General features: G+C 37.0%; 2 protein-coding genes across 14 annotated transcripts in view; both read right to left on the reverse strand.

Annotated features, from left to right (window-relative positions):
- Positions 1-690: 690 nt before the first annotated feature.
- BBS10 (Bardet-Biedl syndrome 10) lies at positions 691-4923 on the reverse strand. The gene is made up of 2 exons (XM_050748540.1): positions 4650-4923; positions 691-4270 (listed from the first exon to the last, which is right to left on the reverse strand). The coding sequence occupies exons 1-2, from the start codon at positions 4844-4846 to the stop codon at positions 2305-2307; spliced, it is 2163 nt and encodes a 720-aa protein (XP_050604497.1). The 5' UTR covers positions 4847-4923; the 3' UTR covers positions 691-2304.
- Positions 4924-8251: 3328 nt separating this feature from the next.
- Positions 8252-14992, reverse strand: part of OSBPL8 (oxysterol binding protein like 8) — a 217602-nt gene continuing 210861 nt past the window's right edge. For all 13 annotated transcript variants that reach the window (XM_050748532.1, XM_050748530.1, XM_050748529.1 and 10 more), the window contains 2 exons: positions 13029-13131; positions 8252-12441 (listed from right to left, as the gene is read on the reverse strand). In XM_050748532.1, the coding sequence (XP_050604489.1) occupies positions 12309-12441; positions 13029-13131 (236 nt within the window). In that variant the 3' untranslated portion in view covers positions 8252-12308. The remainder of the gene's footprint in view (positions 12442-13028; positions 13132-14992) is intronic.

Genomic DNA, 14992 nt, shown 5'->3' on the forward strand with positions numbered 1-14992 from the left:
GATCTTGATTTTGATTTTAACTTGTCTTTACATTTTCCTTGATTTTTAAATTTTCATTCAGATTTTACTGTAATTTTGTCTGTTCCTTTTCTTGGGTGGGGGTGGTCTGTTCTTATTGCAGGTCATTTCACATCCTTTGTGGTAGAGGGTATAAGTATAATGTAATTATATTTTTAAAAGTGCTTTCCTATCTAACTCAGTGATGTAAACTGTCTAGTGTCATTCTGTAAATAAGGATAAATCCATGAAAGTTTTACCACTATTTTTGAGGGGTTTCTTTTAATGAAAAGAAAAAGGATTACTTTGTGTAGAGAAGTCCTTTGCCCATGAAAGTTTATAGAAATTATAATCCCATCTATGAGGACCAAATGACTAATTCATTCAACAAATAGGTCCTCAACAGGCATCTATTGTGTGTAAGATATAGACCAAGTGCCAAACATAAAAAGACTCAGTCTCACTTCACAACAGGGTTCCCCCGTTCCTGGACTAGTGACTATTTATACCTATTAAATGCTTATCATATGCAAAGCACTGGGCATGCCTGGAAGTCATTAAATGCTTACAGTAATGGAGGAGTGTTTAACACAACCACAAAAAAAGGAAAGTGACTAAATGACCTGAAAGGCAATTTAAAAAAAAAGAAAAAAATTATGCAGCAATTTTAAAGTAAGTTCATTCATCCATGAATTCAGCAAAAGAGCTCATTTATTCTCCCCATATTCACAGAAACAAATAATGCATCATATAGCATAAATGTTTAAAAAACCAGAATTATATTTAATATAAAAGATCGTGATATTATAGTTTTTAAAATACATTAGTCACCACTTTTTCAACTGTAATGAAAGTTTTTTTCTTCAGTTTTCCTAAGTTCAATCCCAACCCAAGTAAGAATCTGTTGAATAAGTAAATTGGAAACATGTAATTAGAGGAATGAATTAAAGATAACACTGTTTTATTCAACAAGCATTTCTGAATACTTGGAGTAAATATAGCACTGTTTTGGCTATTACAGAGAACTGATAAAAGTAGAAGACACTGTCCTTGTCCATGACAAGATGCATAATGTTATTTACATTGATAAGCTTTTAAAATATGAACATTTGTAAATGAAATAAATTAGAAATAAAAATAAAAAATAAAACAAATAAACATTAGAAATAAAAATTGTCAAATTATTTGTTACTGTGGAACTCTGGCTATGCACCAAATACAAGAAAAACCAGTAAATACATGAAATATCCTTACAAGCTCTTGGGGTCAGGAGAAAATGAAAGTATTAATTGTATATCCTTTCTAGTATTAACCTTTTACTACAGAAATGAAAGAGTTCACAATGCACAGTTATATTTCAGATAACATATATTCAAAGGTATATTGAAGGTGAAAATCTATCCAAGGTGGCAATAAACCAATGACCACATAAAAGTAAAAATTAATTTTATGCTTTTTGAAAAAAAATTTGAGCCTTTTATTCACTGCTAATTTTATGCTTTTCGAAAAAATAATTTGAGCCTTTTATTCACTGCTTTACAAAGTATGAGTAGGGAAAATTAATGCAAGTAATGTATTCAATATTAAAAACAATTAGAATAAGCCTACCCAAATCAGAAATTAAATGATTCTATGAACTAAACATGTAACGATGAAGGAGGGCTGGAGTGAAAAAGATACAGAAGAGTGAAAAGGAGCTACAAAGAAACACCCTACCCTAAACACAGAAGCTAACACAGAGCTGAGACACAGAGGCATAAAATAGGGAAAAAACAGACACACTTAGCCAAATCTTGGCTTCCCCTCTAGATTTGTTCCATAAAGTAATTTAATATTTGCATCTGGTCTGGCGACCTTAGTGCCTTTCTTCTAAAGACTTTTAAAGTTACACTATTTTCCTAAGCAGACTGAACTGATTTTAGAATTGGTGGTCACATGCCTGCTTTACTTGGCTTGAGTTAGATGAAAAGTTTGGTTAAAAACTTCTGATGCTGACCGGGCGTGGTGGCTCACGCCTGTAATCCCAGCACTTTGGGAGGCCGAGACGGGCGGATCACGAGGTCAGGAGATCGAGACCATCCTGGCTAACACGGTGAAACCCCGTCTCTACTAAAAATACATTTAAAAAAATGAGCCGGGCGTGGTGGCGGGCACCTGTAGTCCCAGCTATACGGGAGGCTGAGGCAGGAGAATGGTGTGAACCCGGGAAGCGGAGCTTGCAGTGAGTGGAGATCGTGCCACTGTACTCCAGCCTGGGTGACAAAGCAAGACTCCGTCTCAAAAAAAAAAAAAAAACAACTTCTGATGTTATAGTTCATCTTCTGAATCTTGATTGTGAACTTTCTGAGGGTGTCTCTTAACAGTGATTACCAAGTCAATGGTTAATATTTTTGTCAAACACTGAAGGACTGAAGTTAGTAGCTGGTATTTACCTGTTACTGATTCCAAACCTGTCTGACTGCTTACCAAGGGTTGATTGGTTTGCAGTGCATGGACAGCTCTTATATATATATGTGGAAAGCTGTACTTTCCTGTTTTAGATTTATAAAGGACTCTGGGAATGCCTAAAAGTGCATTAGCTATTATCATACTAACCATGGTTTCTTCTGATTGATGGCATTTTTTGGCATAGTTGAGAAGATAGTAATGTAACAAGATCTCAAAATTACCACCTACGGGCAAAACACAACCAGCTGGCATAGATGAGGAAAGGTAACTCTGGGAAGCACCCATATTCTGTAACTTACAACTCACTGGTAACATGCTTCCCTTTCCAGTAATATTTGTGACTTGTAAATTTTCATAAGAAATGTCTATTCTATTGTTTCCTCTTGTTGAATAAGCAGTGGAATTGTTTTTGAGTAATGGTTCATAATCATCAGTTAGCCTGTTTCTTTCCAAAGACAAACATTTCAGCGTTTCATCTGTTTCGAATGTATCTGTTGGGGTTGAATACGGAATATATGTTTCTAATTCTACATCTGAAATTACCAAATTAGAATGTACTTTTAAATATGTTTGAGTTTTTTCCAATTCATCTTTGTTCTCTACAACTGTGTCCTGATAAGGCCTTTGTATTGAGCCCTTACCAGTATCTGGTGCTTGATAACTTTCTCCACTGTTCTTATAAATAAAAAGACTTGAAGTGCCATTTTGGTCACTGGTTTGTGTCATGTAATTTAGATCAAGGTCTTTAAATAATTGCCGAAGCATTTTAAATGCTCCATGTAAAGCATCCTCATGTTGTTCAATGAGACCCTGCACTGGTCCACAAAGAACTACACAGTGTGGTATAAATGTACACGTGCCAATCAAGCCAAGATGAACATATCTTTTGGATCTGAGGATAAGAGGTTTACAAAATTTCACCAAAGCAGTGTTAGATATTTCACACTGTGAAAAGGCCTGTGGTGGTACAAATGGAGAAAGACCAATGATCCTCCGGATAAGAGAAACTTCTTCTGATGATAAACACTCAACCACTGATATGCCATTCACCCCTGCATAATAAATAACTAAATCTGGTTGTTTCACACTAGATAGGAGCAATTTTACATTCTGACTACGTAGATGTTTCATTATTGCTTTTGTCTTTTCCATAATCCAAAATTGAGATGTTTGAAACTGTGCTTCTGAATTTAGAATAAACTCTGACCCAGAAGTGGAAAAAAGAGGCTGAATGGTTTCTGTTACTATCACCATTCGTATGTCACCATCTGCTGGGCAGTACACAGAAAAATCTTTCTGAAGCACAAGACCAGCTATGATCCTGGAATCTGAAACAGGAAGGCCAGTGACACCAACATTCAACTCTACAAAATAGTCATCCACTAACTCAAACACATCAATCCCAGTTTTACAAGTCATACACTTGAAAAAGTAGTCACACATCAACTGTGAAATAAATTTGTGATTATTTCTTCCCACTCTTCCACAAAAGTATGCTTCTAAGAGCAACTCTAAAGAGCTCCTACACAATGTTCTCTCTTTAGCAGATGAAAAGATAGACAAAAAGTGTCTACTTAGGTACTGGTCCATAATACCGTCTAATATTTGTGTCTGAAACGTTACGAGAGCCTGGGAAATAAATTTCCACTGACAACAATTTTTCCAATGCCTTCCATGGGTTTGAATGTTTTCACACATCAAAGGATCCTTTTCTCTGTCTGTGACTGCATGAAGTCCTCTAAGCAAATGGCAAAGAAAGATAATAAATGTTTTTGCACCATCTCCTGTTTTTTTGAGATGACTGGAAACACAATCCACTATCATCCTGTACAAAAAAGAAATAAAGCAACTCATTTTCAAAAGGCCAGCTTCCCACATTTTAAATTAAAATCATGTTTACACAGCCATAAGTATAAAATGAGAATATTGTTCCTTTGATACATCCTTAGTTTTTTCCTTTCTTGGAAAAAATTGTGCTCTATTCTCAGATTCTACGGTTGGGTGGAGTGGGGAGAAGTGGTCTTGGGAATTGATAAGATTTGGGGTAAAGGAGTGTTCCCCTGGGCAGGGCTCTAATTCCGAGCAGACAGTGGTTTCACCCGAGGTCAGTCTTTCCAAGTACGTATAGCCTCAGGATGGGACAAGAGGTCCACAGAGGCTGCCTGGGGTGCCCAGCTACAGGCTAGCGTGTGGGACGCGGGTACCTGGCTATGGGATGCTGTAAGTGTAGCGCCTCCAGGAGGCGGCCTCCATTCCGGCTGAGAAGCACCTCGCCAGTCGGCTTCGTACACAAAACCTGCCGTCCCTCGGGCCCCATGCAGCAGCTTACGATGGCTTCCAGCACCTCGGCCACCTGCAACGCCGCCTTCAAAGACCCTGTGGCGGCCATAGAACTTAGCATCTGGGCCGCTTCCCCTTTTTGGCCTGCTTGCAGAACACCGGGGCCGACCGAAAAAAGGGGCGGGAACGACCGGAAACGGAATAGGCGGGGAGAAAACCCGGAAGCCGGTAACACGGCTTCTTGGTTGGGCGAGAGGGCTGCCCTTCTGTCCGCTTGGTGGAAAAGCCCCGCAGCTTTGCCAGGTGGGGTGAGCTGCCCTGTTGTCTGCGAAGGCAGTTAAAAAGACTAGGATTTCCAGCAGCTGTACCAGGAGCGGCAACCCTAAGCCCTTCCCCGACTCCCTAGGTGAATTCATTTCCCTCCAGTGGCGTCCGCTGCCCCCAAATCCCTTAGTCTCCCGAGAAACTTTCTTCCAAAGTCAGCACGGTATTGGGGCCTGCGCGAAGGAGAGGGCACCCCGGTTGGAACTCAGCTGGCTTTCATCCCCTGCCAGAAGCTGCTTGTTCCGGGGCAAAACCTCTGCCTTGGATTCACGCATGTTCTGTCCACATTCTCCAGGAATTGGTCTCCTTACCGTCACGGAAATAATTTGTAGATGCAGGACAGGTGAGGAGAGCCTAGCTACAGCCATGAATTGCAGGCTTTACGTCCGCTGCAGAGGCTTTACCACATTTCCTTGACTCAGGTATCACAATAAAACTCTAGACACCACAGAGATATTAAGCAGAAATGATGCGAAGATTCCATTTATTTATTTATTTTTTGAGATGGAGTCTCGCTCTGTCGCCCAGGCTGGAGTGCAGTGGCGCAGTCTCGGCTGACTGCAACCTCCGTCTCCCGGGTTCAAGCGATTCCCGTGCCTCAGCCTCCCAAGTAGCTGGGATTACAGGCATACGCCACTGTGCCCGGCCAATATTTGTATTTTTAGTAGAGATGGGGATGTCACCATGTTGACCAGGCTGGTTTCGAACTCCTGACCCGAATGATCCACCTGCCAGGGCCTTTCAGAGTGTTGGGATTACAGGCATGAGCCACCGCACCAGGCCGATGTGAAGATTTAAATCCATTAGTCACGTTGGTGATCAACAGTATGCTTTAAAACACATGGCCAAGGATTAGTGTATATAATCCAGACAGAAAATACTGTCTCTTATATTACAACCCTTTTTTTTTTTTTTTTTTTTTTTAAGAGACGAGGTCTCACTCTGCCGCCCAGGCTGGAGTGCAGTGGCGCCATCATAGCTCACTGCAGCTCCAAATTCCTGAGCTCGTGATCCTCCTGTCTTAGCCTTCAAGTCGCTTTGTGCCTCACTACACCCGGTTATTTTCTTTTTTAGTAGCGACAGGCTCTCCCTATGTTGCCCAGGCTGATCTTGAATTCCTGGCCTCAAGTGATCCTCCAGACTTGGCCTTCTAAAGTTTTAGGATTACAGGCATGAGCCACCTTGCTTGGCCTAAAACACAGGCACTTGAGAGTATGGGCTTTGGATTCAGACCTGGGTTTGCTCTGTCATTTCCTTACCTGTGGCATTTACCAAGCATCCTCTTTGACCTCTGCTTTTCTCATCTTTAAAAACAATAGGCCTGGTGCGGTGGCTCATGGCTGTGATTCCAGCACTTTGGGAGGCCGAGGCAGGCGATCACAGGAAGCCAAGAGTTCAAGACCAGCATGGCCAACATAGCGAAATCCCGTCTCTACTAAAAACACAAAAATTAGCTGGGCATGGTAGTGCATGCTTGTAATCCCAGCTACTCTGGAGGCTGAGGCATGAGAATCGCTTGAACTCGGGAAGGGAGGTTGCGGTGAGCGGAGATCGCACCACTGCACTCCAGCCTGGGCGACAGAGCAAGACCTTGTCTCAAAACAAAACAATCCCCGCCAAAAAAACCAATGGAGATAATATATATAAAAAAAAAATCTCAAAAGGTTTTGAGGAGCTCTGGAGAATGTTCACTAAACACTTTGCATAGTGCCTGGCATAGTTAGCACTCAACATTCAAATACTTATATTACACCTGTTTCAGGAAAAGGGTCCCAATCCAGACCCCAAGAGAAGGTTCTTGGATCTCATGCAAGAAAGAATTCAGGGCGAGTCCATAAAGTGAAAGCAAGTTTATTAAGAAGAATAAAATAATGGTTACTCCACAGGCAGAGCAGCCCCAAGGGCTGCTGGTTGCCCATTTTTATGGTTATTTCTTGATGATACGCTAAACATGTTAGGGGTGGATTATTCATGCCTCCCCTTTTTAGACCATATAGCGTAACTTCCTGACATTGCCATGACATCTGTCAACTGTCATGGCGCTGATGGGAGTGTAGCAGTGAGGAAAACCAGAGGTCACTCTCGTGGCCATCTTGGTTTTGGTGGGTTTTAGCCAGCTTTACTGCAACCTGTTTTATCAGCAAGGTCTTTGTGACCTGTATCTTGTGCCAACCTCCTATCTCATCCTGTGACTTAGAATGCCTTAATCGTTTGGGAATGCAGCCTAGTAGATCTTAGCCTCATTTTACCCAGCTCCTATTCAAGATGGAATTGCTCTGGTTCAGACACCTCTGACACACCCATCAAATTACTGTGGTAGGTCACCACTCTCCTGGTTTATTATTCCCACAAGTGATATTTTGTGAGATGCAGAAGATTCAACTAGCATAACAGCACAACATACATCATCTAGAGTAGAAACATGCCAATATTAGCAAGAAAATGATCTTGTAGATGTTTCACTGAGGTTGGACAATGAGGGGCCCGTTTTCCTTAATCCTTATTGCTATGAACAAGATAGGAGGAACCGGCAGGCCCTCCCATCTTTTTCTCCCCAATTAATCAAACCAAACCAAATGACAGCCAGAAGCAATTGGACCCTGAGCAGAGAGAAGAAAGGAGGGTGGGGGAAAACCAGAGAGGAATGATGCCTCGGAACTCATCTGATGTTGACTTGGTATAGACTAATAGGTGATCTGAGGGGGGTAAAAAAAAAAAAAACCCTTTCATATGGATTTCGTGTATGTTTAATAGTAGGGTTTTTTTTCTGGTGCTACTCGGGTTACATTACTCAATATAGATTCAAGCAGTGGATTATATTCCTGACATTTAGAAGTGAAGTGCTATTAGAGTTCTATTTAAGTGTACTATGGAGATACAGATTCAAACTTGTGTTTTTACTCTTAAAGTAACAGTGGGCTACCACTCTTACTCTGTAGCTTTTGGAGACATTCAACCTCTCTGAGCCTCAGCGTCTTCATGTATAAAATCTGGCTAACTTCCTCTTAAAGTTCTCATAGAGGATTCGAGAAGAATGAATATAAAGCACCAAGCAAAGCATACTTCAGGGATTCTCACTGTTGAATCCCTTTCAAGTCCTTTGCCATCCTTTGCAGCTATCCCTATCCCCCTAAAAGGGGAGATTAAAACAAATTAGCACTAATTTAGTCACCATATTGTATTAAAAGTCACTTGATCACCGTTTGCTTTTTTTAAAAATTTTATTTAGAAGCCTACTTGTAGAAGTTAGCATAATTTTACAGATTATTAGAAAAATTCAATTCTTTTCTCTCTGCAAACAGTTATAATAGGTTAGGAATAATAGATTAGAAATGTACTACATTACAAAACAGTAGCCTATAACTATCTGTACATTTACTGTGCACCTTAAGGAAAAGAATTTGACAGTGTGCTGTACTTACACTGCAGGTAACATATTTTTATTCTATCACACAAAACTGACCAGTGGTAATGCTTGTATTTATAAATGGCCATTAAACAGAATATTTAAACTCAGATGTATATTTAGCATGCTAAAAAGTGAAAAAAATTTCAGCTGAAGTTCTGTGGCTCATCAATTCAAATGTTTCATGACATTTTTTTCTTTAAATGAAAAATTTTGATATTGTAAAACAAATTACATAAATGCAAAAAGATATTTTCTAAATTTTTAGAAAGAATATTCACATTCATTTTGTCATGGGTTTCGTGTGGCTCTTGTAAATATATTAATCATATTAAGACGACACTGGTCCTATACAATTTTAACAGTCCATCTTCAATTAAAAACTGTAATAAAAATAAACAGTATGTAAAGAGTAACAAAAAGTAAATTAAATATACTAAACTCACACAACAGGTAGAATAAAATGAAACCAAATTACATAATGGCAGGTTATACATTTTAAAGAATCTCTTTCCACTTAGTCAAATAAGATAGAAACTGAAATGTAAACTTACTGATTTCTGTGGGATTTTCTCCACTGGTTCAAATTGGAAAATTTGATATAAATCTAGTATTTTATTTCTGTACATTTAATATGATTCAATATAATCTGCAGTCTCATGTATGGCTTATCAATAATGCCATCATCACTGTATGTCAAACAGAAAACCTCACTGCTTACTAGAAATGCTAAACACTGGAAAAAATGGAATTTTATACATTTGTTTTCTTAAATTTTGACAGATATTCTTCAAAAAGTTAAAACTGCCTTCCACAAAATTTTGTGTGTATATGGCACAAGTTAACAGCCAAAAAGTGTGAAATCCATCGAAAAGGCACTGTTAACAATACTCAGAATAATCTGACAAGTCTACATCAATGTCTGAGTAAAGAATAGGTAAATAGACAAACCTTATAAAAGATAGCATTATTGTTTAAATATAGCTATATAAAAAGAAATAAAGTGACACACAGAAATGACCCTTTTATGACAATTAAGCCTATAAACACCTTGAATCATATTATAGTTCTGTAACACAAAAAAATGACAAAAATATTTTCTTAAAGGCACAAAAGCATGAATATTAAATGAGAGTTGTATTTTACAAGGCCAACTTTTCAATGGAATGCAATTACCAACTGAGCTGTGACAAAGAGTACACTGTACCTTTATAACTGATATAAAACAAAAAAGTACTAACATGAAATATAAGTAAAATATCTATTGCTGTAACTTAACATTTCACATGCTCTATTTATTGTTTTTTTTTTACATGTCCTGGGCCAGCTACATCTTACTAAATGGTGGATGATGGCATAGTACATTTAACAGCTAAAAAGAAAATGCACATGTGAATAATTATTACTCAGTTAAATTTTCATGTAGGAAAATAACATTTGGATAAATGAAAAAAACTGGTCATAAATCCTAGAAACCCTCATGAGGCTCTCAGACAACTTGGAACCGTAAATCACATTATGAATCCATATGTGAAGGAAGATTAATTTCAGGCAAATAACATTCAAAGTCAATTACATATATGGCTACAAAGTTAGTAATTATGTGTTTTAAAGATTCATATAACTAAGTCTAGTACAAGCACTGATCTAAAATTAAGCCACCAATTCCTGAGTTTTGTGTTCAGTTCATAGAAAGAAACTCATACAACTAAAAGCATAAGAGACTATTAGATTAGATGCATGCTTTTAGTGTATAAGGAACAGTCATGAATAACCCTGCTCTTTCTTAAGAAATAGTTTTTGACTCTTTGGGTAAGAACCCATAACATTTGCTCTAAAAAGAAATTTTAAAAATAAAGAACATAACTACCTATTTAGTCTTAGAAGATACCCATACAAATAAAATATTATTTGGACCAAATGAAAACAACATACACGTGGATAAGACCAAAGTCCTAAGAGGTGGGTCACCAATAAAAAAAATGTTAACAAGGTTTAATGATGAAATGATTTTTGTGATAAGCCAATCAAGTTGTATGTAATTAACTAAACCATAAAAAAGATGAAACTGTACAATATTTACAGAATATATCAATGAATAGGCAGAGTGTAACAGAATGTGAATACAAACATTATATTGACAAATACAAAATATAACCAAAACTCCATTTGTTCTAATGTCATGAAAACACTGGGTATATTTATCCTTTTATCAATTTAAAACATCCTGTCACATGTACATATGGAATACAGCATTATTTTGCCAACAAAACATGGGAAATGGTTCTTCATAGAAACCTAAGGATACTTGAGATAGCTATATTGATTAGGGAAAAAAGCAGGCTCTTTTTATCATTTTGATTTTTATAATTTACCAATCAACCCTTGTATTTATCATGGCATAAATGATTGTAATGTTACCATTTCACAGCCTCCTCCTACAGAAAGGCAAATGTGGTGGGGGTGACTATTCTCTCTGACCTTCATTTTCATTAAAAAACATTTCAAAATCTATACTTTCAGGATTCTAAGATATATTTTAGAACAACATATTCCTAAACCTAACTACCTTGGCAAAAATTGCTTTCGAGGAATATAAATATTTCTGTAAAAATACAAAGTCAAAATATTAAACTGAAGAAACAAACAAAAAAACTTAGTTTGCCTTAGCCTGAACAATAGGAATCTTAAAGAATTGTGGTTTTGCCACAGAAAGAAGTTACTAAGAAGAGGGAGGATAATAAAAAATTAAACTTCAGAACTTGATACTCTTCGTAAAAACTCAACTTATTGCACATTTTACAAAAACCAATTTTAATGTTCACATAAAGGCCACCACACAGTGTCTTTTCTTATTGCCTTTCTCTTTTTGGTTTTTGAAGTAAAATACTGGTTATAATTTTTTGTATCCTGCTTATTCACTGAACACATTAGAGTCTAAAGCTAAAATAAGTTTTCATAATGAAAAAACATGAATTATCAGCACTTCAAATGCCCTACAAACATCTCTAGAATTTGGCCTATGTTATGAACCAGCTGACTTAAGAAAAACAAAAATAAGAAAAAAGGACAGCAATCAATTTTGACCACATTTTTTTCAGCAAGTGCTTAAGGTGGTATTATAATCAATCCAAGTAGTTGCACACCAGTGTTTTTATACTGATGTAAACAAAAGTATATATATTTACCTGGATCTATAAATATTAAATTCTAGGGGTTAAAAAAAAAATCTTATGTAAACTTTTAAAAAAGCAATTTGCCATTTATCTCTCTCAGTGTATTCATTTTGACTATTCATACTTTTTCTTTCCTTCTAAGAAGACAATTGAGCTGAGTGCTTTGCAAATGATTTTAACAGTAGTGTATTGAATTAATTATGTCTATTTTTCCATCATTTCTCAATCTGTAATTCCCTACTGATAAAAGTTTTGTGCCTGTTTTATGAAGAAAATAGATTACATATATTTATAAGATTGATAGCATTTTTTGTTATGAACAATGTTAACACTGTATCTCAGAACATACTATAGAATACAAAGACTACTGTCAGGTAAGAGTACATAAGAGACAATTGTGTATACATGTGGGTTTATTATACTCACATGTAGACACATTCTCACAAAAGCTAGAAATGTCCTGGCACTTAACACATAGCTCACTTTAATAATCAAATAGGATAGCTCTTGTTTCAGTGTGAAGATAAAAGATACGAAAAGTCAATACCTCTACATTTATCTCCTAGGTTTTTTGTTTTCAGAATATTGTGATTTTTAATAAAGACCAAACCAACTTGAACACTGGTCCCAGGCCAAATCAGATCTTTCTAGTTCACTGATTCAATGGCAGAGAACTTCTACTTGAACATGAAGTTTATTATGACTTGAAGCAAAATCAGGAGGAAAATGATGAAGTAGTCTTTTTGTTGCAGAAAATAATCTGTGGCAGGTGTGCTTGAAACTAAATGATTTCGAAGAGCCATAATATTTCTACAAAAATAAGCAACAACAAATTTTATAATGATTTGCCAGAAATGTTGGCATAGAGCCCACAATTTGATATTATACACTCACAGAGCACTTAATTTTTAGTTGCTGGGTAATGGGGTGGTATGTAGGGGCTGGGGGAGGGGTCTGAGACTGCAAAGAGGAATACTTAAGGGCTCAGAGAGTGAATATTTACCCACTGTTATGGATGCATTTCAATATTTCAACTGATGCATTCCAATGAAATAATAGCCATGCACAGAAGGGACTATAGAGGCCTTTGTTAACTGACTTTCTCAGAAACAACCCCACCTCCACAGGCAACTCAGCTACATTCCTAGCATACTACAGGAGTAAATAAAGTGATTCCAATTCTACCCTCACAGAGAAAAAACAACCTCTCCTCCCTTCCCAAGTATTTTAGTGATGGAGGAATTTCATAAGTGTCAAACATCAGGTGATAGAAACTAACATTCTATTTTAACTTAGCTAAATGTTATAAAAATATGAAGTTTGCATATGATTTCCCACATAACAGGATTCTTAACTACTCCTTGGTCTCAAAGGAACAGTAACTGTTAGTATATTACCTTTTAATTTCTTCCTGTGTTTGTTTTATAGATTCGATGGAACTCTGAATGTCTCCCAGTTCTATTCCTTTCTTTCTTCTTGTACTTGGTTTTACTGACTGAGCTAAAAAGACATTTAGAATGAAGTTGAAACTATAAAAATAATCTACAGTTCAATTTAATGTTTCTCATGTAATAAAAATTTTCCTGGGCATTTGTTTTTGTAGCCTAGAGATTAGCATAGTAATATGAATACTCTGCACTTTTGAAGTTTCAAACACATCATTGCAACACTAGAACACTACAAATATATTTAAAGAACCACACAGTTGAATTTTGGATGGCACTTTTATTTTTTAACTAATTAAAACAGAAATAATTCATTAGAAAATATATATTAACTTGAAGAAGGTATTACTGTTTTCTGTTCCTTGCCCATTTGCCTACCTCTGAAGAAGTCAGCTTCTTGAGCCCTTTTTTCAATATTTTATTGTTAGTGTTTAGTTACCCAAACTTTAAATCCCTTTCGACACTTCTGCAAATTTTTACTGCCAATCAGCAAGCTGTATATGTTTTTCCAAATTCCCTCTCATATGCATTCCTTCCTTTCCATTTTGGTTCAGATCCTACTTAACCTCTCTACAAGTCTCAGCTTTCTCACTTTAAAAATAGGGATAATAATACCAGACTTCACAGGGTTGTTATACGGTGTATTTAACATACAGTCTGGCACATATTAATTACTCAGTAAATGTCTGCTGATACGTTATATAGTAAAGTGGATGACAGAGTGAATTAAGGAGCCAAAAAATCTGCATATATAACATACATATACCTACTTATGGGGTATGTGACCTTAGGCAGGTTAACTTGTGTCTCAGTTTCTTTTCTTGTAAAATGGGAATAACAATAATACAACCAATACTGTCTTCTAACACACTGGGATGCCATGTGACTCCTGCTTTTAAACCTTTATTTGTTTCATTCCTCTAACTACTCGAGTATGTTACCTCACCCCACTCCCCAAGCCCAGACTGCTATAATCCATTAGAAATCCTAATAATTCATCAGAATTCTAAGAACTTTCCCTCGAATTGAATTGAGCTCCCTCTCCTTTAAACTGGTTATCGCTTGTCATCTAATTTCTTAGTAATCTACCATTTATTCACCTCTAGTGTTATCTTTATAGGTTAAAATGGGCTCCGTAGTTCAGTGTAAACTCAGTAGAGATTATGGCTTAAAGTTTTTTTTTTCTTTTTTTTTGTCATAATATCACAAACATCACTTTAATCCTTTCATGATTATATCTCAATGTAGTTCAAGATAGTTTACACATTATCTGACTCGAATAAGAATGGAGTACAATTTAATCTAGCAGTTCCTAAGTTTTATATTTTTATTGTCTGTCACTTCCCAACACTACAGTAATATATTCTGGAAATGAAAAACATTTTTGAAGCATGGAAGTGAGCTCAAAGCTCAAAAAATGCGTCTGAATTCAATCTAGGGAACCATCAACAATTTTTCAGAGGTTAACAAGGTATAAGAGGTAGCTATCACCTAGAGTGTGTGTGTGTGTGTGTGTGTGTGTTTTTTTTTTTTTTTTTTTTTTTTTTTTGAGACAGGGTCTAACTTTGTCACCCAGGCTGGAGTTCAGTAGTGCGATCTCGGCTCAGTGCATCTTCTCCCTCCTGGGTTCAAGCAATTCTCGTGCCTCAGGCTCCCAAGTAGCTGGGATTACAGGTGTGCACCACTGCACCTGGCTACTTTTTTCCTATTTTTAGTACAGACGGGGTTTCGCCATGTGGGCCAGGTTGTTCTTGAACTCTTGGCCTAAAGTGATCTGCCCACCTTGGCGTCCCAAAGTACTGTGATTACAGGCGTGAGCCACCACGCCCGCCCTAGAGTGTGGTTTTTATTTAAGTGTCTCCCCTTTTTCATTTTCTGTTTCTTTACCTTGCGTCCTTGTCTCACAACTTATCTAT

The sequence above is a fragment of the Macaca thibetana genome, chromosome 11 (genome assembly GCF_024542745.1).
Source record: "Macaca thibetana thibetana isolate TM-01 chromosome 11, ASM2454274v1, whole genome shotgun sequence".
Classification (NCBI taxonomy): Eukaryota; Metazoa; Chordata; class Mammalia; order Primates; family Cercopithecidae; genus Macaca; species Macaca thibetana.

Coding starts and splice junctions, on each gene's coding strand:
- BBS10 (XM_050748540.1), bottom strand. CDS start 4,846: ATGCTAAGTTCTATGGCCGCCACAGGGTCTTTGAAGGCGGCGTTGCAG. Junction 4,271..4,649: donor TTACAGCATCCCATAGCCAG/GTACCCGCGTCC, acceptor TTTTTTGTACAG/GATGATAGTGGATTGTGTTT.